General features: G+C 49.4%; 1 protein-coding gene and 1 long non-coding RNA gene across 4 annotated transcripts in view; one reads left to right on the plus strand and one right to left on the minus strand.

Moving 5' to 3' along the window:
• Positions 1 to 1,359: 1,359 nt before the first annotated feature.
• LOC132023460 (uncharacterized) lies at positions 1,360 to 4,246 on the minus strand. Of its 3 annotated transcripts, none has more exons than XR_009405957.1 (4): positions 4,136 to 4,246; positions 3,170 to 3,267; positions 1,662 to 1,828; positions 1,360 to 1,506 (listed from the first exon to the last, which is right to left on the minus strand). It is a non-coding gene; the product is annotated as an uncharacterized LOC132023460 (long non-coding RNA). The 3 variants fall into 3 exon arrangements; XR_009405962.1 differs by having other exon boundaries at positions 4,158 to 4,242; XR_009405963.1 differs by lacking the exon at positions 4,136 to 4,246 and adding an exon at positions 3,833 to 3,896.
• Position 4,247: 1 nt separating this feature from the next.
• The window catches only part of DCHS1 (dachsous cadherin-related 1), a 35,361-nt gene continuing 15,637 nt past the window's right edge, over positions 4,248 to 23,971 (plus strand). The window contains exons 1-2 of the mRNA XM_059409147.1: positions 4,248 to 4,312; positions 18,380 to 20,290. Coding sequence (XP_059265130.1) covers positions 18,500 to 20,290 — 1,791 coding nt within the window. The 5' untranslated portion in view covers positions 4,248 to 4,312; positions 18,380 to 18,499. The remainder of the gene's footprint in view (positions 4,313 to 18,379; positions 20,291 to 23,971) is intronic.

A 23,971-nucleotide genomic window follows, 5' to 3' on the forward strand; every position in this document is an offset into this window, starting at 1 on the left:
CACTACTCCTAGTCAGTCAGTCTGTAATTTCTCTCATGTCTTACTCCTCTTTCCTAATCCTATTATCACTTAGTTAGACTCTCATAAAACATAAGCTGAGCAACTGAAACTAGCTCCTATTTGGTCTCCTTTGATCCTCAGTATTACAGCCCTAATGATGTTGATGTCACAAAACTTAATCATTTCATTTCCTGTATTAAATAAACTTACCATGGCTCCTCAGAGCCTGGACACTTTGTATGACATATAATAACCTCCATGATTTGGACCCATTTACTTTTCCTGGTTTCTCCTTTCACACCAGCCCATATACCCTACACTCCAGGTAACTCAGTCTAGTCAGGACCACCACCACTACCACCTGTACACCAACCTCCATGACCAGAAACTACTTTCTTGCATGCTGTTGTGATTTTTTACATGGTCCTGCTGTTTATTCTGCCCTCAAGTCTTTTCTCTGACCTCTCCATTTGCTATGCTTCTACTCATCCTACAAGATCCAGTTCCAGTATCATCTTTGTGACACCACTGGCTGACATCCCAACCCTGGGCTGGATGAGAAATCCCCTCTCTGTCCATAATCCCATACTTTCCTCTATCATTATGGTCCCCAGTGCCAATTTGCAGATCTGTCTTCACAGCTTACTCTTTAGTCATATCTTAGCTATGTATCTGAAGTATAAAGCTGGCATATAGTGGACATTTGCATGTGTCTTCAGTAGATAAAGGAAGCAAGGAATACATCTAAGTTCTCCCGTTTGAAAACTTCTGACCTCCTAAAATACCTGTCTACCCTCCCCCTACTATAGGTCTCTCTCCTTGCCTGCAGTCAAACCTCTTTAAAGAGCAGGCTGTATTCCAAGTCTTCAGTCCCTCGCTCCTCGCTCATTCTTTAACTCAGTGCCAACTAGTTTCCACACCTACCACTCCACCTACCCCATTGTCCCCAAGATCACTTCCTCCCTTTCTTCCTTTTCCCTCTCTGGCCACTCCTCACTTTTCTTTGAAAGCTGTTGCTCCTCTTTTCAACCTTTAAGTGTTGGAGCTCCTCAGGATATGTCTTAAGCACTCTTCTCTTCCCAATGTACATGCTGCCCCTGAGCAATCATATTCACTCCCTTAACTTCTCTTACCATTTGTCACATTTACCATATAAGGTAACCCAAACCTTGGTTGGGTTGGCACCTTAGGTGCCAAATGACACCTCACTTTCCCAATGAGAAAATCCAAAAACGTTTTTGACCAACCTTATATCTTTAGAGATAAGTATGAAAGTCAAAAAGTCTATTTCTATTTGTTAATTTATTAAACATATATTTAAATTCACATAGAAAATACTGATTTATAAATTTTCTTTTTAAAAATTTGCTTACTTATTTATTTGAGGGAGAAACAGAGAGAGAACACTAACAGGGGAAGGGGAGGGGCAGAGGCAGAGGGAGAAGCTGGTTCCCCATGGAGCAAGGATCCTGATGGGCTCAATCTCAGGACCCTGGGGATCACGACCTGAGCCAAAGGCAAAAAACTAATTGAGCCACCGAGGTGCCCAAATTTGCTTTTTTCCATTCTCATAAGTCAGTAGACCATTTTATGCATACTCAAAACATGCATCCCCAAAGCAGTGTCTTTTTTATTAGTAGGGTCACTTTTAGCCATCTTACCCATTTTCTCAAAATTGATGACCTTCTTTTTCTCCAGTCCAAGTGAAGAGTTTGGAATAGGACACAGCACAATTTGAATCCACATATGATTCAGCCACTGGAAACTTTATCCCAAGTCACAAGGGCCATTTGCATCACACCAAGGCAGTTGGGTTTTGGCCTGCATCCTGCAAGAGTATGTTAATGACCTCTAAAAGTCACTTACTGTATTATTGTCTTTTAAAAATAATTTTAATTATTATTTTTTTAATTGAAGTATAACATCCATACAGAAAAGGATGTAAGTGTTCAGCTCAAGAAATTGTCATAAACTGAAACACCCATATAACATCACTTAGGTCAAGAAATAGAACACTTCCAGTACCCCAGAAGCCCCTCCCAAGTACTACTGTATTACTTTTTAAAGCAATCTTAAAAAGCATATTTAGAGACATCCAACACATGCAGTTGTGAGGTCATACTACCAAGAATAGTTACCAAAGCCGTGTTAAATTTCTTTGACAATAGATGCCATGGCAAGTGACCTACACAAGCATCCAAGATAGCATTGCTGAGGACATTTCAGGTTAATCTATCTTGCCCAAACAGTAAAAATAGCACTTATTGAGCAACTACTAGGCACCAGGTACATGACACTTTACATATATTAAATAATTTAATCCTTTAGCCCCACTTTATAGATGAGAAAACTGAGGCAGAGAAAAGTTGAGTAATTTTTCAAAAGCCACAAAGCTTGTAAATGGCAGAGTCTGGACCCCAAGCCAGGCAGTCTGGCTCCAGAGTCCACAAGCTTAGTCACCATACCATATGGTCCTATCCAGTGGTTTGTTGTTCAAAATAAATGAGAGCAAACCCTGTAATATGAGAGACTTTGGAAGGACTCAAATATAAGGTTACTTCTTCTTTCCTGAGGGAAGATTTTGGAAAAACAAAAAAGCAAAGCCTCACCCTATATTCAAGCTTATACGGTATTTGCAGATGACTCCCAAATATTTATGCCCATCCTAGACCACTCTTCTAAGCTACAAACCTACCTACCCAACAAGCATTTTAAAGTCAGCTGCCCAAAGCAAAAGTCATCGTCTTTATATAAATCCCCTGCAAGCTACTCCTGCTCCTTTTGTCTATAGCACAGCAAAAGTCACTACCCAGCTGCCCAAGCCAGAAACCTGGATGTTTTCAAGGACTCCAGCTTCTCCTTCACTCCTCCCTTTCAAAATCACACCTCTTCTGCTTTAGCTGAAACTTTGTTTTCTTTTCTCAGAAGTTCTGGATTTCTTTGTACCATTTCTACACCTCTCAAATCCAGAATACCTTTGGACTCGCAACCTACTCAGGGTCATAAGGAAGGACAGAAGGGGAAAGGCCAAACTCTTCCAGTTCTTTGATACTCGCCAGCTCTGTCTGACTTCACATCTTCCCATTTTCTCTCCCAAGTTAACCTTCAGGCCCCTTCCCCACTCCCTGCCCAGCTTCCATCTCATTTTCCTTTTCTGGGGACTATATACCCTTTTAGACCAGCAGCTGCAAATCTCTTCCTTCCAATACCTTCCTTCCAATTTGGAGCCTCAAATTTGGGATGAGAGAAGAGGGGAGGCAAAGAGGGCTAAGCAACAAAAAAGGGAAAAGGAATAGAGCATGAGATAAACAGAAGTGACTTGGAGGGTACGGAAAGATTAAGATGGAAGAAGAGGATGGGGGAAAGAGGAGGATAGAGAAAAGACAGAAGACAGAAGGGAATGGGGAGAAAGGGGGAGGAACGGGGGATGAGGAGGAGACAGGGGAGAAAGGGTTGGGGAGAAAGGGAAGAGAAGGGAAGGACAGAAGGGGATGGGGAGATGCGAAGAAAGCCGAGAGTAAGAGAAGGGCTGAGAAAGGAGATGAGAATTTGACACACAAGACGCTGGGGGGAGAGGACTGAGGACAGGGGATGGGAAGAGGGGGGTGGCGAGAAATGGGTGAGGAGAAGGGGTGAGAAGAAGGGGATGGGGAGAAAGGGAGACGAGGCAGAGAGAAAAGGGTGGGAGCGGGAAGGGCTGGGCAAGAGGGAGAACGGGACGATGAGGGAGAAGAGGGGACGACGGGGGAATAGGGGCTGGGAAAGATGGAAGCAGGGGACAAGGGAGAGGATGTCGAGCCTGGGACGGGAGGAGAGGACCGGGGGAATTGACCGAGAGCGGGGACGTGAGGACCGCGCGGTGCTGGGGCCAGATCCGGCGCCGGGGACTGGGGCCGGGAAGTCGAGGGGCGGAGGGAGGACGGGCGGGCGGTGGGGGGGCCTCGGCGCGGAGCGCGGGTGGGGGCGGGGGCGGGGGCTCCGCGGGCGGAGGGGCGGGGGCTCGGGTTACCGCGCGGAGGGCGGGGGAGGGGAGGGGAGGGGGCGCGGGGCCGCGGCGGCGAATCTCGCATCCTCCGCGGGGCGGCTGTGGAGGAGGCGGCGCCCCCGCGGCGGCGGCGGCGGGGGAAAGACAGACCGACGGCCAGGGGCGCACGGACCGACGGCCGGCTGCGCAGAGCTGATCGCGGGCCCGGAGACAGCGGCGGCGGACGATGCGCGGCCCCAGGCCCCGCGCGGGCGGGCGCTGCCCGGGGGGCTGACCGCGGCCGGACGGCGCCCCAGGACCGGGCGAGGGAGCCCGCGCCGCGCGGAGGTCAGTGCCCGCGCCCGCCCGGCCCGTCCGGCCGCGCCCGCCCGGCCCGGTGGCCTCTCCCGGGCGGCGGCGGCGGCGGTGGAGCCGGGGGCTTTGTTCTGAGTCGGAGACAATGGGGGAGGGGGGGCCTGGGCCTGCGGGACGAGGGCGAACGTGAACGTGAGCGTGGGGGCAGGGCCTGGGGGTCTTTGTGTTGCGTGTGTCATCGAGTGGAGTCGGGTGTGCGGCGGCGTGAAAGTGTGAGGGGGGTATGGGTGCGGGGAGCGGGCAGGGTGTGTGTGCTACTCCGAGTGTGAGTGCATGGGCAGGGTGTGAGTCAGTGCGTGTCACTGGGAGGTTGTGTGTCCCTGTGTATCTGCCTGGTTGTGTGTATAAGTGCGTGTCACTCGGAGGGTGTGGGGGTCAGAATGAGTGTGTGTCATGGTGAGCAAGTCCCAGGGAGGGTGTGTGTGTGTGTGTGTGTGTGTGTGTGTTGTCTGCGTCTGTGGGAGCCATGTGTCAGAATGTGGAGGATGGGTGTGTGACAGAGACGAAGTGAGACAGAGACAAAGAAACTAAGGGAGAGAAGTAAAGAGAAACAGAGGAGATACAGGCAAAGCCTGAAGTGGAGGTGAGTCACCCAGACTGGTGCTCTGAGTTTGTGTCCAGGACGCCTAGATCAGAATCTTGTTCAGGGGACAGAGGGAGGTCACCGCAGGCCTGGACCCACATGGGGGGGGGGGGGGAGATGGAGGTCTAAAGGCACAATGAACTCAGTGTGGTGTGGGTTGGGCCCGCAGCCATGGGGTCATAGGCCAGAAAAATATTGTTACTTATGTCAACTCCTCAAATACTCACAGGGGACACATTCATAGCCATACTCAACCCACAAGGGACACAGTCCTAGGAAATACATATCCACAAGAAATGACTTCACAGTCATCACACATCCCCAGAAAGCAGTGTCAGATCTAACAACACACACCTACAGATGATGCTCTCAGAACAACAAACACCCACTGCAGAATTGGTGCAGCCAACACCTTCCCCCAGGTTCATTGTCAAGGCCAACACATACCACCGGAGACACTATTGCTGCCAGCACCTCCCTGGAGACACTGACACAGCAATGCACATCCACTGGAAACAGTCACAGCCAGACCATCATCTGGGTTATACTTCTCAGAGCTGTTTATACATAGCAGGTGCCCCAGAGACGTGACACTAACAGAAGGCTGTGTTGCAATCACCCTGACCACACACTCACTTGTACAACCCACAGGAGATACACTTTCCCATAACATGTATACACCAGGAGTGAGGTGTCGCAATTGCTAAACAAGTTCCCATTAACTTATGATGCTCACACCATTACTCCTTCTCATCCATAGACCTCCCAGGCTTAACCTCTTATTCCCTGAAAACTGGAGACCTGAATCAGTCTTTCCCTCACCCTATACCCTGCCATGATGCTAAGTGTTCTTCTATTATCCCAGCCTCACAGTTTTCTGAGCTCCTAGCTCCTTAACGTCTTCTTCCGTCCCAGGACCACTTTGTAGAACTGGTCCATCTCTAAAACTGTAAACTCCTTCATTCCACTCTCTGCTGGTAGCTTCCTATGTCCTTCCAGCTCTCAAATGCCCTCACTCCCATTACACTTACTCTTCAACCTCATAATGGCCTCTTGCCCTTGACATCTTTGCTTTCTCCCGATCTGCCCCTTTCTGACTTTGTACTTTCCTTCCAGTTTACACACCCAAGACTATCCCTTCGGACACTCCTTGGCCATTCTTTGTCTTATGGTCTTTGAGTGCACCCATCCCACAAAGCTTCAGCCCAAATTCCCAACTACACCAGGTGATGGATTCTTCTATATATTCTACCCTCAACTGGCCCTCCATAAATAAATAGATGAAAAAATTTCTATTTTCTTCATACCCCTTAACCTCACATGCCTCACATCTCTCACCCTAGCAGATTAAATACTCAATCTACTGGTTCATTCAGAGATTGGCTCTGAAAAGGAGGATGGTTGGCTGTTGCAGGAAGCCAGGAGGAGAAAGAGCTGGCCTGAACTGGAGTGGTGACAGCAGAGGGGAAAGTAGATGGTTTCAAGAGTTGTGTAGGCAGTGGGGTCAGCAGGGCTCAGTGGAAGAATGGATGTGGAGGCAGTAAGAGTAGATAACCTTGTCTCATTCATTGAGGGATGCAGTAAGAGTAGATAACCTGGTCTCACTCACTGAGAAAAGTGTGAGGCCATCCAGTTTGAATTCCCTTAGCTTCTTGCCTACTTCCTCAAATTTATCTGCATTCTCCTCAGTCTTTTCACCTTTCCTAAAATTATGAAGAGGTATCTCTTCTATTTAAGACTACTTTACCCATCCCCTCCCACCTCCATGGGGACCTCACTCAACTGGTTATGCTGTGTCTTATCCATGTCTCTAGTTTCTCCCTTTGAGCACACACAGAGCCTCCAGTCTCTCCTGCCTCCCTAAACTCGGTAATCCCCAGTGAGCTAAGCCAATGAGTTGGTGTGGTTGAGAATTTGGGTTGAGACTTTGTGGGTTGAGATTTTGAGAACAGTGGGACAAAGAGTGGCCAAGGAGTGTCTGAAAAGAGATCTTTCACATTGCTTCACTGTGAAAGTGTCTTCTGCATGGAGCTGTTCCCACTTCCCCTTTCCTGCCCTTCTAGTTAGTATAATGGCTCTCCTAAGAGAAAGTGACTTCTCCCCTGCCAAAACTAGAGTTCTTTTCAAAAGTCATCAATTGCTTGACCCCTTGGCATGGTCTGACATTGTTGATCGTTCTTTTCTCTTTGAGCCACTCTTGTCTTTTGGCTTCTGAGACACCATTTTATTCTGTCCACATTTAGTGAGCTCTCAAGGGCCAACCACACTGCTAGATGAGGGGAATACTATGAGAGAAGACACTATTCCTACCCTCAGGAAGTTTAAACCTCAGTGGAGGAGACAGGCAGATAAACAGATGATTACAATAAGGTAGGGTCCGTGCATCTCTCACCCAGAGTTCCTCCTCACTATTCCTTTTCACTCTGCTTTGAGGGCTCCTTTGGGGAGCCCCTAAATCTTACCATTCCTTAGGGTTCTGACTTGGATCTCCTCATTTTCTCACTGTAGACACTGCTCTAGATGATCCATCACATTTATTTCCAGGGCTTTATCACGCGTATAGTCTGATGATTCCCAAATATCTACCTCTTCCAGACCTCTCTTCTGACCTCCAGACTCCATATCTGCTTCCTACATGATCTTTGCTAGATAGCTCACAAGCCCCTAAATGTCCAAACCTGAACTCATTCCTTCCTCCCTCAAACCACCGTCTCTACTCAGTTATTAGGATACACATTCATAAATTAACTGCACCCAGATCCTTCACCACATGTCTTTTTCCAACCCAAAAAGTCACCGGAACCTGCTGGTCCTACCTCCTTTTCAGCTCTCTCTGGCATCCCATCCCCTTTGCTCCACGGCCCCAGCTACTCACTCACCTCACCATTCTTCCACATAAATTACTGCAAGAGTCTCCTAACTTTTCTCCCTAGACTTCTGCTCTTCCCACTTCCAGTCCGTTTTGTTTTGTTTTGTTTTGTTTTGTTTTGTTTTGTTTTTTTCATTGCAGCAAGAGGGATCTCTCTAAAGTGCAAGTCCAGCCAGGCATTCCCTACACAGTATTCTGCAGTATCTTTCCATTGTCTTGGGTGAACTCTCTACTTTATTGAGGCTTATGAGATCCCTCAGGATCTGACTCTGCCCAGCTTCCCCAGCCTCATCATCTGTCTCATTTCCCTACCTTCCTCACATTGCAAGTTCTAGCCATACCGAATTCCTTGTAGTTCCTCAGAGACACTATATTCTTCCATGCTTCTGGCCTTTAGCTCACACTGCTCTCTGCCCAAAAAAGCCCTTTACTCCCCTCTTCTTCTGGCTAGCCCCTTCCCATCCTCAGATCTAGTCCTCAACCCTACCTCTCCTGACTCACCAAGTAGGCTAGGGATCCTCCTGTCTCACTCTTGTCATTGCCTCTTCCCTGTTCTGTGTCTTTGATGGCAGAGCTGCATGTTATATTTGTTATGTCCCCAGGGGCCCTCCACATTCCCATTCATGGCAATGAACAAGTGAATGAGTAAATGAGGCCCCTCACTGCACATACCTCACCCTCATTCACTCTTCAAAAGACTGACATGTGGTCTCAGCAGCCTACACGATCGAGACATTTCCATACATACCCATGTATCCCACTTGAGGCATTTCCACTCCCTTCCCCCACCAACTATATCCTTCCTCACCCTATGCCTTCCTCTCTACCTTTCACTTGAGCTTCTTTTTTCCTGGATCTTCTTCCTTGCCTTCTCTGTACTTTATTTCTCTTTCATTCGGTTTGGCAAATAATTTAAGGAGCACCAGAAATTTTCAGATCCAAAGATATTGTGCCAGGTGCCTATTGGGGTTCCTGGAGGGAGAGAAAAATGAGGAAGCTGTGTCCTACCACAAGGCACTACCGTGCCCACCGTCTGCTTCGCTCCAGCAAGCCCCCTTCCTGGGAGGTCCCGTAGGCTGCTCCTCCCTCCAACACCCCTCACGCTCACCCACTCTGGGCCCTCCCAAATCCTGGCACCCTTTGTCTTGCCTCTCCCTGTGTCAGGTTCCCAGACACTTGTTCCCTCTTCGGCCTTCCAGTGGTAACAAGACTGGACTCCTGATGCCCTGGGACCTGCAAGCTAAAGCCCCTCTCAGGGGTTCATGCTGTTGGATCCCATCTTCTTCCTGGCTTCCTGCTGCCTGCCCTGTCTTCCTGCTCCAGGGTCTGTGTTTCATGGGTAACCCTCTGACACAAAGATTTTCAACTACTGACACTTGAGAGGGGCTACTCCTCAGTTCCTGTGTCCCCCGGTGAGAGAGCACCTCCTCCCATCAGCCAGTCCGGAACCCCCAAGCGTGAGTCAGGATGCCCCTCTGTGTTCCCTTGGCACACTAGAACGTCCTTGTTTATGTTTCTCTCTCTAAGCTGCTCATAGAAGGAGCTGTTATCTCTCAGAGCCTAGAGAGGCACCACCCTTTTGGCTGATGAGGAAGGAGAGGAGAAGGAGGAAAGAGAGGAAAGGAGATGGGTGGAGGCTACCCCTCTGACCTTCCAGCTACATCGTTTGCCACCTGACAGACCTTAGCCTCTCTGAGCTCCCCTTTCCTTGGGTGAAAATGTAGGTAACATTAAGAGAGTTGTTTGAGAATTTAGAAAGAAGACAACTGTTAAGTCTTCAACTGTTAACTTAGTTTCACTTCCAACATCTCAGTCCCCCTAATGTGTTCTGCCCCTCCACCTCTCACATCCCTACACTTGTTCTTCCCTCTTGATATCTCTGGGTGGCTGCTATATTCCCACTTCCTCTGCTTGCTCCAGTCTCACTGGCCTCCCCTGCAACACAGACTCTGATTGTCAGGGTCAGACATTAGGAAGAGGCCCTTGCTGCCCATCACCACCACCCCTTGTTCCCTTACCCTGCCCTGCCTACTTGTGAACACCACAAAGGCAATGGCTTCCCATCTGTCCGAGTCACTGCTTTATCTCTACTGCTTAGTATGATGGTTGGCCCATCTTCAAGAGATGTTTGTTGAATCAATTAATTAATGAACCCTTTCACATGCATTCCCTGAGCTTGCCTCTCCCCATTTTCTCTATGTCTCCTAGAAACCTCCAAGCATCCTCTGGTCCTTTCTCCTGTCTCACCACCAACTCCATGCCCACCTGACCCTCTGCCTGGCCTGGCAGTTTCCTCAACACTGATCTCCTTTAACCTACCTTGTGCATGCTGCCAAGGTTATTCTCTTATAACAGAACTTTGCTTGTTCTCCTTCCCTGTTGTGCTGTCTGGCCCTTGAAGTGACATGACCCTTCATCAGGGCATTCTGAGCCTTCCAGCAGAGAAGCAATATACGGTAACAATGCCCTAGCTTTGGAGTCCATCAGAGCTGTGTCCCCCATCTCTCTGCTACCCACTGAGCCTCAGTTTCCTCATCTGTGAGATAACACTTATCTGAGGGTTATTCTGTGTGTCTGGCACACAACAACAGCAGCTGATATTTATTAACCCCTCACTGTGTGCCAGGACATGTGCTAAGTTTTTGGTAACATTCTTTCATTTAACTCCCCTGCCAACCATTTAAAGAGGGCACTTTAATCCCCACATTACAGAGGAGAAACTGAGAAAGGCTGAACAACTCACCCAAGGGCTTCACTGTAAGTGGCAGAGTCAGAATTTGCACTGAAGTCTGCCTCACAGCAGAACCCATCTTCTAATTACACTGTGCACTTTCAAAACAAGAACTATTTGCCAGACACCATTCTAACCACAAACACAGCACATAATAAGTAATATTATTGTCCCTATTTTGTAAAGGAAGAACTAGAAGCACTGAGAAACTGAGTGGCTTGCCAGAGGCTACACAGCCAGAAAGTGTGAAGCTGGGCAGAACCCATTTGGTTAGGCCCCCGAGTCCACGTCTGCACCCCTGTCCTGTCCTACCCTACTGTGATATATTGCCTCCCTATTGTAGAAGTGCTGTGTGTATTGATGAATTGCTCTATGCTGACATCTGGTCTGGGGGGGGAGCGTTGTTTAGTTGATTTATTTGCTATCATTCCCTACTGCAAGAGGCTTGCAATCTTTGGACTCTCCTGAAACTATTCTCCCCAGATCTCCAGTGAACACCTTACTGCTAAAATCAATGGCCACTCCTCAGCCCACATCCTATCTGAAGTCTCAGCAGCCCTAGACACTATCGATCCCTCCCTTCTTTTTTTTTTTTTTTTTTAAAGATTTTATTTATTTATTTGACAGAGAGAGATCACAAGTAGGCAGAGAAGCAGGCAGAGAGAGAGAGAGAGAGGAGGAAGCAGGCTCCCTGCTGAGCAGAGAGCCCGACACAGGACTCAATCCCAGGACCCTGAGATCATGACCTGAGCCAAAGGCAGGGGCTTAACCCACTGAGCCACCCAGGCGCCCGATCCCTCCCTTCTTGTTGAAATATTTACTCCCTTAACTTCTGTGATACTGCCTCCTCTTTTTTTATTTTTTCTTCTCCAAGAAGAATAAAGGTCTCTTCAGTCTACCCCTTAAATGTGACTCCTCTACAGGGTACTATCCTAGACTCTTCTCCCTCTGCACACCCTAGCTGATGGGTCTTCATGCCCATGGATTTGTCCAAATCCTTATCTCCAACCCAGACCTCTCTCCCAGGCTCTAGACCTGCAAAGCCAACTGTGCCTGGGACATCGCCACATGGCAATCCCAGTGGGCACCTGAGAAAGGGCTTCTCTCCTCTGTGGTGTCCTAACGGCACCACTTTAGTAACCAGGCCAAAACCCTGGAAGTCAATCTGGACCCTTCCATTCCACAACCCTTCTCAAAGGGTTAGTGGCCAAGTCTTGTCAACCTCACCTCTTTTATCTGTGTCTTCTTGATCCCACTGCTACTGACCTGGGCTGTCACAGACCCCTCATACCTGGTCTCCCTCCTCCCATGGGTTCTCTTCTTCAGGCCTCCAATGTCTTGCTAAGATTCCATCCCTTCAGCGCCCCTGTGATTTCTCCCTTTCTCCATCTCTCCCTTCTCCCTGCATCACAGGCAGCATGGAGTGCATAGTCTTGGGATCGAATTGGGGCTGTGTTAACTCGGGAAATTTTTTTCATGCTAAGCCTGTTTCCTCAGTGGAAGACAGGACATCTTCCTCATAGGGTTCTTGTGATTACATGAGATACTGTCTGTGAACTGCCTGGCATAGAGCCCAGCACATTGTAAAAGTTCAGAAAAGAGACTTTTCCCTCACTCATATCTGTCCCCAGCCTCTCCCTGAAGTGGCTCCTGGACACCAGTTCTCAGGAGGGATGCAGTAGCCTTCCCATGGGCTGTCTCGGGAATACCCTGGGAAGCCAGTTTGTCTGCCTTCTCCTCCGTCCCCATCCTTCCCTTCTTCACTCCTCCCTCTGCACCCCAGCACAGCTCTGCCTCACCCCTGTTTGCCTCCCCACACCTCTCCAGGCTAGCTGTAGCTGGCTCTGACTTCGCTCCCCTCTGACTGTAGCACCCCACTCTCCTTTGCCCTTTGCCACACTTGCTCTCTCCTCTGTCACACTAGCTCACTCTCCCGCAGTCTTACCCCCAAGCACCCCACCAGCATTCTCAGTCTCTTCTTCTCCCCATTATGCCTGGCCCTCCCTTTGCTTACCAAGGCTACCCTCTTCTGCCACTTTTGCATCAATCGGCTTTTCTAGTAGTCGTTGTCCTCCCCACCAACCCCTGCCACCGCCCCCACCCCCCATCACCACGCCTTGGCTTTCTGGTCCCTGCCCCTCCCTGGCCCTAGGACAGGAAGTTGAGGGAGGAGGCCTAGGCAGTGCCAGCTCCCCTAGCCTGCTTCCCTTCTGTACCTCCGCCACTCCTCTACTTCCTTCTGTAGCACCCCCTTCCCTTATGCTCCCCCTGCTTCTCCCCCCCAACCCACCTCTCTTTCCTCTCCCATGTTCCCCCTGCTCCCAGGTCCTGTAGACACACGGGCTGTGGTGGGGGGAGGATTGACATCACATTGCAGGCCCCAATGAACAGCCTCGCCCCTCCCCCTCCTAATGAGAACCAGCTGTGGTTCCAGAGGCCCAGATGTGGGGCTAGAGGGGGAGAGCAGGATGGAGCCAGAGGACAGAGCAACAGGACCGGGACAGTGAGGGCATGCAGTAAGGCACAACTGGGTGGGAGAGAAGTGACTGATCTGGGGGAAGAAAGAGGACAGGTCTGGGCAGGAGACAGGTGTCAGGTGAGGCCAGATCTGGGGGAAGGGACAGGACAGACCTGGAGAGGGAAAGAGACAGGAACAGGGAGGAGGAGCAAGTGCTGGGGAAGAGGCAGTGAGAAGCACTGGACAGATGGGGAGATGGTGCTGAGAGGAGAGCTGGAGAGAGGATGAGACGGTCTCTGGAGAGAGTCTGGAGTGCGAGTTTGGAACTGGAAGCCCTGGAGCAGGAAGTGATGAGGCACAGTCCAGACAGAGGCCCCAGGGACCGAAAGGTCACAGCTGCAGCCACAGAGCTGACCACGAGTGCCCCGGCAGCATGTGTGAGAGCATGCCTGTGTGTGGGTGGGTCTTCAAGTGTGTGTGCGCGTGCCTGCCGCTGTGTCTGTGCACACGTGGAAGTGCATCTGTCTGCATACGTGGGAGGGAGGGTGTATGTGAGTATGCCTGTGTGTATGTGTGCGGGAGGGTATCACGGGAATGTGCCTGTCCATGTGAGGCCTGTGAGAAAGTTGTCTTTCTGTGTGCATAAAAGCATGCCTGTGTGGGTCCCTCGGTAAGCCTGCATGTGTGTTGGTGGGGTGGGTGGGGGAGGGCAGGCAGAGAGACAAGATCCATGGGAATGTCTATCCCATATGTGCGTGTGAAAATACACTTCTCTGTAAAGGGGGTATCTGCATATGTGCATATCTGCGTATATGTTAAAGTGGCCCCTGTCTGTATATATATATGTGTTGACTGTGCTGGTCCATATCTGAATCTGTACATCTGTGTATCTGGCTGTGTGTGGGTCCATGACTTCGTGAGTAGGCACTGTTGTGTGTCCACAGTGAGACTGTACTGGGGGAGTTTGCACTGGACAAGAACCCAGGGTGGGTGATGAAGAGGGCAGGCTCTGCACATGTTGGAGAAGGGGCATCTGTCTGGGCCTGATTCCCTCCTCTTCAAGGCTGATCCGTCTCCTGAGCTTTTATCTCATACCATCCATACATCGTTTTGTTCAGAAAACATATTGGTCACCTACCATACTCTGTGCTACACACAGAGGCAGATGGGATATCATCCTGGCCTTCACGAAGCTGACATTCTGTCTCTGGATGGGGAGTCAGAGAACTATAATATAGTAATAAAAACACTGACCTCACTGTCCATTATCTTCTCTCCCCACCAATCATAACTGCTTGCTCTCCACTGATAGATTAAATGAATAGGACCAATTCTAACACCTTGACCCCTAACCCAGTCTCTAGACCTACATCACTGACCTGGGCCCCTGGGCCGTCCCTGTATACTCAGCCTCTCCCTCCACTGAGTCAAACCTATGCTCACTCAGACCTCCTTGTTCTGAATTCCTCTGACCTGTTATCCCATGTGGCAGTTCCACGAGCTCCTCAGACTTGAGTCCCCAAGGACAGGGGTCTTAGTGCAGACAGAGAACCCCAGAATGCTGAAGCCCAGGATGAAGGGATCCATCTACCAGGAGGATGGTACCTGCTCAGCTCTAGGCTCTTTGCTTCCATTGCCTCTAATTCTCACAGAATCATCTAGATTAGGAAAATATCTCGAACTCTAGAATCTCTACTCTTTTTATTGCCTCAAACAGGTGGGAGAGATGGGGTTGGAAGTATAAGCAAGAGGTCAGAAACTCCCTTGGGAGGACAGGCAGTCCTAAAGCAGAGCTAATACATTAAACCTGAGGACACACTTCTGTAGCCACAGGACGGACCATGTTGCCTCAGGCACACAGGCTCTCATTGTGTTTGTCATCTGAGTTGGCATGTCCACAGATGTTTTTGTCTGTGTCAATATGTGAGCGCCGTCGCATAGAATTAAAAGGCTCTGACCATGCATTCAACACTGATTGACTGCTCACACTGTGCTGGACAGAGACAACCAAGACCATGAACTTGCTGTCCTCAAAGGGCCTGCAATTCAGGGCTGCTGTGCAGTTTGTTATCAGCGTGACCAACAGCAGTGGGAGTCCAATAGAGGGTAGGAGGGGCTCCTGCAGGTGTGGGGAGAGAGATGTCATGGAAAATTTCACAGAAGACAGGGCATTTGAACCAGATCTTGAAGTCTGAGTAGGAGATGGCCACTTGCAAAGGATATTTAAAGGGTATCTCAGAACAAGAGAGTAGTACATACAGGAAAAGGAGTGGGAAGGAACTTGGGGTTGGCTTTAGTGTTGGAATGCAAGGTGTGGTGGAGGACAGTAAAAGCAGGGGTACTCTGGAGAAGCAGCAGGGCTCAGATCAGGAAGATAGATTAAGGAAATTGTACTTTATCCTTTGGGCTAGAAGTTTTACACCTAGTGTCCATGAACCCCCTGAAACTGCAGACACGGTTTTGTGTATGTGTATCTGCATTTTTTTTTTTCTGGAGAGGGGCAGCAGTTTTCTGCTGTCAGTAATGGGGGACCCTTGGAAGCCTCTCTTCAGGAGTGTTTTGGTGAAAGCTATGTGGATAACTCTGGTCAGGTGGAGATTGGTCAGACAGTCCAAGCCAGGAGGCAGGGGGAGCCGTTAGCGGCTATTGTAGGAATCAAAAGGAGATATGCTCACACTGCTCAGACTGGGGCAGTGGCAGTGCAAAGAAAGAGGAGAGGGCGGACTTGAGACGTGTCTCGTTGAGATGGTCTGGTTTCAATAACTAACTGGAAATCAGACTGAAGAAAAGCAAGGAAGCAAGGAGTTTCTGACTGGTGGTGCTGCTCATAGTATAGAGAATGGAGGAAGAAAGTCAGCTTGAGGAGAGGGTTATCGATATGTTGTGAAGTAAGTCCAGTATATAGCTGGCCATGTGTCTCCAGAGCTGGAAGTGGAAGGAAACTGGAAAGGCGTCAGCAAATAGTGCAAAGAAAATAAATAATACAGGGATACCTCAGTTGGTTAAGCTGGCTGCCTTTGGCTCAGGTCATGATCCCAGAATCTCAGCATTGAGTCCCACATGGGGCTCCTTGCTCAGTGGGGAGCCTGCTTCTCCCTCTGCCTCTGCCTGCCACTCTGTCTGCTTGTGCTCGCTCTCTCTCTGAAAAATAAATAAAATCTTTAAAAAAAGAAATAACTGATGCAATTGAATCAGGAATAGATAAGATCACCCAGGAAGAATAGGGAGGAGAGTTGAAAAAGATGTGGCCCAGAATTGAGGCCTGAACAGCACCAATTTTTTTTTAAGATTTTATTTATTTATTTGACAGAGAGAGATAACAACTGGGCAGAGAGGCAGGCAGAGAGAGAGGGGGAAGCAGGCTCCCCGCTGAGCAGAGAGCCCGCCATGGGACTCAATCCCAGGACCCTGAGATCATGACCTGAGCCTAAGGCAGAGGCTTAACCCACTGAGCCACCCATGAACAGCACCAATTTTTGAGGGATGGGCAGAGGAAGAAGAACTTGTGTAGGAAATTGAGGGGTGGACAGAGAAGTACAATGGAAGCAAAAGGTGGGGTGTTGCCATGTGAAGCCAGGAGGAGTAGGCTCCAAGAAGCCAATGACCAGCGATCCAGTGTTCCAGAATGATCCAGTAAGAGGGAGATTTAAAAAAAAAAAAGTGTTCATTGGATGTAGAGCATGGAGATGATTGCAAGCCTAGTGAGAGCCTTGTCACAGGATAGGAAGCCTCATGGCATGGAGAGAGGAGGATGTGAGAAGTGAGAAACAAGGAAATGAACTAACCCTGCAGAGAGGGCAGCCCCTCCACTGATGCTCCTCTCCCTCCGTCACTAAGGCCTTCATTATGGGGCTTGAGGTCTTCTCCCTCTTGAACTTATGCAGTATTTGAAACCCTGGCTGCCCTTAGCCTCAGAGGCACTGGCCTTCTCTGGGTTTCTTTTTGTCTCCCTCTCTGGCCAGTTAAGAATACCTTTTTCCAATTGATGGTTAAGGCCAGAAATTTGCCTATCATCCTTGAACTCTCATAATCCCTCATCTCCTGCCTTTAAGCAGTCATCAAATCTGCCTGTTCTACCTCTTAAGCTTCCTGCAGACCTATCCACTTCTCACCATTTTCATTGCTAACACTCATCCAAGTCACCATCAAAACACTGCCATCACCTACACTCCCACAAGTGTGTTATAGGGGCTGCCCTGAGATAGTTGTCCCATGTGCACAGGTTTCGTTTTCCAAAGGGCACCTATCTATAGAGATAGTCACAAAATGTATTCATATCACAACACCTCTTCTTCAAATGCTTTTGTGGCTTCCATTTGCCCCTAGAAATAAATCCAAATCATCCATATGACTTCTGGGTCCCTGCCCCATTTCATACTCCCTCGCCCAGCACTCTACCCCTCTACACCTCACACACATTGTCCCTTTTCACCCCCAAACACTCTCAGACCTTTCTTCACTATAGACCCCAGGCCTTCCCACTGTCTGTCTGTTCCCTCTTCTGAATGCTCTCTCCTTTCTGTAACCCCCTTTTGCTGCCCACCACTGCCTAGCCAACACCTACTCTTTAGGTAGACCCTGACTTGGACGTCACGTACTCAGAGAAGTTCTTCCTGACTCCCTGACTATGGAAAGTTCCTCTTCTATATATGCCTTCAGAGCTACCTGTACTTCTTACAGCTCTTATCACAAGTAATTACTTGTCCAGTCCCTGGACTGTGACATCCCTGAAATCAGGGACTGTTTCCTTTAGTCACTCATGTGTGCCCCATCCCTTGTTGAATGGAGAGGGAAGTGAGGCTGAGGGAATATATACCTATTCCTCTATACTGGAATTTCTATATACTTCTATTATATATATGTAAAACATATAACATATATGTATTTTATATATAAAACACACATGTAATATATAAGACATTTTTATATTACATGTTTTATATGTGTAATGTTTTACATATATGCATTATATGTTTCACAAGAATATAATGGTTGAAGGTGAAGTTTGATGATTCAGGTAAGGTTACCAAAAGCACATAGTTATGGAGATATTAGTCCTGAATAAGAAGAAAAATGAGAAAGGATTGGCCATATTTTTAAGTCCAGACATGAAAGGAAGGGAGTCCAAGGGCGTTGAGACCTGAACAATAAGAACAAAACAACCTGCGAGGGATAGGGGAAGGTTAGGATGGGATGGGGACCTGCCAGGGTAAGACTGGAATAGGTGCTGAGGAGTTCTGAAGCAGGAGCTTCTTGATGGATGTGCGGCAGCACAGATGCTCCACGGAGGGGCTGAACATGCCAGAGTCTCGCTGTGGCGTAGATCCCCAGTCTCCCTGGATTGATTCCACACCCCCCACAACCAACCATGACCTTTTATCCTTCTGCTTTTCTCCCAGGTCAGGGAGCCTGAGTTGGAGCCAGGGCCCAAGCTGGACCTGATTCAAAGCCTGAGATCAAGCCAGGCCTGGTGCCTGGTCTGGAGCTGGAGCACAAGTCATAACTGGACTGCCCCTGTCATGCAGAAGGAGGCGGGCATTGCACCTTCCTGCACTGGCATGCAGAGCTCCAGGCCCCCCCTGGTACCACTGCTGCTGCTGCTGCTGCTACTGGGGGCCAGGGTGTCAGGTGCCTGGGGTCAGGCCGGGAGCTTGGACCTACAGATTGATGAGGAGCAGCCGGCAGGCACACTGATTGGGGACATCAGTGCAGGGCTTCCACCAGGCATAGCAGCACCTCCCATGTACTTCATCTCCGCCCAAGAGGGCAGTGGGGTGGGCACAGACCTGGCCATTGATGAACACAACGGAGTGGTCCGTACAGCCCGTGTCTTGGACCGTGAGCGGCGAGATCGTTACCGATTCACTGCAGTCACTCCTGACGGTGCCACCGTAGAAGTGACTGTGCGAGTGGCTGACATCAATGACCATGCTCCAGCCTTCCCACAGGCTCGGGCTGCCCTGCAGATACCTGAGCATACAGCCCTTGGCACCCGATACCCACTGGAGCCTGCACGTGATGCGGATGCTGGCCGCCTAGGAACCCAAGGTTATGCACTGTCTGGTGATGGAGCTGGAGAGACCTTCCAGCTGGAGACACGTCCTGGTCCAGATGGGGCCCCCGTGCCAGAACTGGTAGTTACCGGGGAGCTGGACCGAGAGAACCGCTCACACTACATGCTGCAACTGGAGGCCTATGATGGTGGTTCACCCCCCCGGAGGGCCCAGGCCCTGCTGGATGTGACACTGCTGGACATCAATGACCATGCCCCAGCTTTCAATCAGAGCCGCTATCATGCTGTGGTGTCTGAGAGCCTGGCCCCTGGCAGTCCTGTCTTGCAGGTGTATGCATCTGATGCCGATGCTGGTGCCAATGGGGCTGTGACTTATGAGATCAACCGGAGGCAGAGTGAGGGTGATGGGCCCTTCTCCATTGATGCACACACAGGACTGCTGCGGCTGGAGCGGCCACTGGACTTTGAGCAACGGCGGGTCCATGAACTGGTGGTGCAGGCACGGGATGGTGGAGCGCACCCTGAGCTGGGCTCGGCCTTTGTGACTGTGAACGTGCGAGATGCCAACGACAATCAGCCCTCCATGACTGTCATCTTCCTGAGTGCTGATGGCTCCCCACGGGTGTCCGAGGCTGCCCCACCTGGCCAGCTTGTTGCTCGTATCTCTGTGTCAGACCCAGATGATGGCGACTTTGCTCATGTCAACGTTTCCCTGGAGGGTGGAGAGGGCCATTTTGCCCTCAGCACTCAGGACAGTGTCATCTACCTGGTGTGCGTGGCTCGGCAGCTGGATCGGGAGGAGAGGGATGCCTATAACTTGCGGGTTACCGCCACAGACTCAGGCTCACCCCCACTGCGGGCTGAGGCTACCTTTGTGCTACATGTCACCGATGTTAATGACAATGCGCCTACCTTTGACCGTCAGCTCTACCGACCTGAGCCCCTTCCTGAAGTTGCACTGCCTGGCAGCTTCGTGGTGCGAGTGATGGCCCGGGATCCTGACCAGGGCAGTAATGGTCAGGTCACCTACAGCCTGGCCCCTGGTGCCAACACCCGCTGGTTTTCCATCGACCCCACTTCAGGCATCATTACCACGGCTGCCTCGCTGGACTATGAATTGGAACCTCAGCCACAGTTGATTGTGGTGGCCACGGATGGGGGCTTGCCTCCCCTTGCCTCATCTGCCACAGTCAGTGTGGCCCTGCAAGATGTGAATGATAATGAGCCCCAGTTCCAGAGGACTTTCTACAATGCCTCTCTGCCTGAGGGCACCCAGCCTGGAACCTGCTTCCTGCAGGTGGGTAAGTCCTGCACACAGTGGGATGCTGCTGTGGGCAGGAGTGAATTAAAGGGTCACAGAGGGCCTCAGAACAGAAACGAAGCTTTACAGGTGTATCTGTTTATGGTAAGTCACGTCAGAGGGTTTGATCCTATCCTGTGAGCTCCACAATCTGTGCAGAAGGTGAAGATGCATGACAAGAGGAGAAAACAGGGTGCAAGAGCTGGGCCAGGTAAGGCAGCTGAGGGAGTTAAGATTGGATCTAGAGGAAGAAGTGTCCTGTGGTGTCAAGAAGTGAGAGAGAATCTATAAAATCTCAAAGTTGTTCTGAAAGGCAGAGATGGTGATTCTGTGCACCCATGTGGCTCCTGCTCCCCAAGAGAGCTGCCAGCATTTATGGAGCCCTCATCCAGTGCTGGGCTCTGCTGGAAGAAACCCCCATCCCTCTCCATGGAGCTGAGCCTTGATGAGACGTTTGTGCTCAGGCACAAGGATGAGAGATAACAAGAACTATTTGTGAGATCCCAGATCAGAAAGACCTCTCTGAGGAGGAGATGGGATAGGAAGACCTCTCTGAGAAGGAGATGGGATAGGAAGACCTCTCTGAGGAGGAGATGGGAGCCCTGGACAGACTCTGGGAGCCACAGAGTGCCTGCAGGTCAGGCCTAGAGGAGACAGAGGGGGCATGAAACTGAAATAGCAGGCTAAGACCAGATTACAGAAGTCCTTGGACTCCAAGCTTTAAGGAGGTTTTAGGACTTTACTTCGAAGGCAAAGGAGGTCACTAAACTTCTTTGAGTCAGAAAAGGGCATGATTAGATTTTGTTTTTGTTTTTCTTAAACACTATGTGTTTGGAACAGTTTTAGATTCACAATAAAATTGAGTTGAGGACAAAGACTTCCCGTATACCCCCATCCCTATTCATGTAACATCCCCCGCCCCCCGTTATCTCCATCCCCATCAGAGTGGTTCATTTGTCCCAACTGATGAACCTACATTGACACATAATCACCCCAAATCCAAAAAAAAATAGTTTACCGTAGGGTTCACTCCTGATGTACATTGTATAGATTTGGACAAAATATATAACATATATGTATAATGGATGTACATGACATGCATTATAGTATTTTACAGAGTAGTTTCACCATCCTAAAAATCCTCTGTGCCCTACCTATTCATCCCTCCCTCCTTCCTACAGATTGTTTTTTTAGGAGGCTAACTTGCTTTAAGGGTGAAGGATGGGTTAGATCAGTGGGTAAGTGATATATTCAAGAATTAACTTACCCACTATAAGCTTTGTGCTGTGCTGGTCCCAGGGAACAAAGAAAGGACACAGTCTTGTTCCCAGGCAGGTCCCAGCTAGACAGGGAGACATACCAGTAACTAGTGCTGCATCACATGGCATATGAGGTGCTGTGAAAGTCCAGAGGAGGGGACCTTTGAAGAATGAATGAGACCTTGCCAAATGGATTATATAGAGTATAGGGGTGGGGCTTCCAGGCCTACAGACAGAGCTGCAGAACCCCAGGATGTGCTCAGGAGACTGCATTGTTCAGGTTGGCCTCGGCTGTTCCACTAAGAACTGCAGAGAGCTGAGACAAAATAGTAGACAGGGACCAGATTACAAGCAGGTCCAGATATTGCCTAATGTCCCCTCCAGGGGGCAAAAATCATTCCCAGTTGTGAACTGCTTTATCTTAAAAATCACAGGGGGCTGGGGCACTTGGGTGGCTCAGTCAGTGAACCATCTACCTTCTACTCAGCTCGTCATCCAGGGTCCTGGTATCAAGCCCCACACTGGGCTCCCTGCTCAGCAGGGAGCCTGCTTCTCCCTCTCCCACTCCCCTGCTTGTTCTCGCCCTCTATCTCTTCTCTGTCAAATAAATCCCTTTTTTTTTTTTTTTTTAAGAGATCATTAAAAAACCCACAGGGGGCCAATGAGGGGTTCTAGTCAAATCTGATATGTCTTTTGGGAGGACTGCTTTGGCTGCATCATGGAGTATGGACGCAGGACAGAAAACAGGATGTAAGAAGGCCTCTTAGGAGACTAGTGCTTGAGGTCTTTACATCTCAGAAGTCCACCATATCCCTGAGCATCTTCTCAGGGGCTGCCTATTGGCCTAGACTTCAGGCAGTGCCTGGGCCCAGCTGATGCCTTGCCCTCTGGCTAGACTCTGGGTATTTGCCTGCCTGGTGCTGTCCAGCTCCCATCCACTTTCCCATGTGTTTACTCTCCCTCTTGGCACAGGACCAATAGGTGACAGCTTCTAAATTTCTTATTCACTAGTGCTTGAAGTAAGAGAGCAACTCTCCAGAGGGTTTCCTGGAGTTTTCACTCTCAGTAACTATAGGCAATGAGAGTAAAAATGACTACAGTGTTTGTATCTGTTAGAAGAAGTCTTAATATTGGATGCATTAAGTATACATTTATCAAGTATCTACCATGTGCTAGTCATTGTCTTAGGGACAAAGAATACAGTAATGAATGAGTCATTACCCCCTACTTCATGGTGTTTATAGTCTAGAGGGGAGATTATTGTGCAAAGAAATAGTTGCACTGAAATAAAAGAAAAAAAAAAAAAAACCTTCCATAACGGGGACTTATGTGAGGTACGGATAGGCAATTTGAATGCATCCCCGAAGAGGTCACACTTAAGCTGAGACTCACAGGCTGAGCAGGAGTTTGTGAGGGGGCTGGATGGTGGAGAGAAGGGGTCCAGGCACAGGTGACATGCCCAGAGCGGAGGGAGAGCCTGACTTGTTCAGAAGCTACAAGTAGCTCAGTGTCTCTGGAGTTCAAGGTGTGCAGTGGGTGAGTGGGAGGTGGGAGTGCCAGTAGGCCACCCAGTGAGGACCCAAGCCAAGGATTTGAGGACTTTTCTTTAGAGAACATTGAAGATTTTCAAGTAGAAGTTTAATATGACCATATTTGCTTTCTCCAAAGATGCTTTTGGTAGTTATAAAGTAGTGATTCATGACTGGGAGTGATTTTTCTCTCTGGAGGGGACATTAGGCAATGTCTGGAGACTTCTGATTGTCACAGCTGGTGGGATGCTACTGGCACCTAGCACATAGGGGCCAGGGAGCTGTCAGATATCTTATAGTGCATATGACAGCACCACAACAAAGAATTACCTGGTCCAAACTGTCAGACATGCTAAGGACCAGAAATCCTGGGGTAAAGGACAGATTAGAGGGCCAGAAACCTATGAGAAGGGAATCACAATAGTCCAGGGCATAGATGACTCAGGCCTAAATCAGGACAGTGATAATGGTGATGGAGAGGAATAGACAAATAGGAGAGATAATGAGGATTTACTTAGTCCCTAGTTGATTGATATACCAGGAGAGGAAAAGGGAAGAACAGATTTCTGGCTTGAGCAGCTACGTGGATGGAAGAGTCATTAGAGGGGGTTGGAATGATCATGAATTTAGCTTTGGACAGGGCCAGAAACCTATGAGAAGGGAATCACAATAGTCCAGGGCATAGATGACTCAGGCCTAAATCAGGACAGTGATAATGGTGATGGAGAGGAATAGACAAATAGGAGAGATAATGAGGATTTACTTAGTCCCTAGTTGATTGATATACCAGGAGAGGAAAAGGGAAGAACAGATTTCTGGCTTGAGCAGCTACGTGGATGGAAGAGTCATTAGAGGGGGTTGGAATGATCATGAATTTAGCTTTGGACAGG

Source organism: Mustela nigripes, chromosome 1 (genome assembly GCF_022355385.1).
Source record: "Mustela nigripes isolate SB6536 chromosome 1, MUSNIG.SB6536, whole genome shotgun sequence".
Classification (NCBI taxonomy): Eukaryota; Metazoa; Chordata; class Mammalia; order Carnivora; family Mustelidae; genus Mustela; species Mustela nigripes.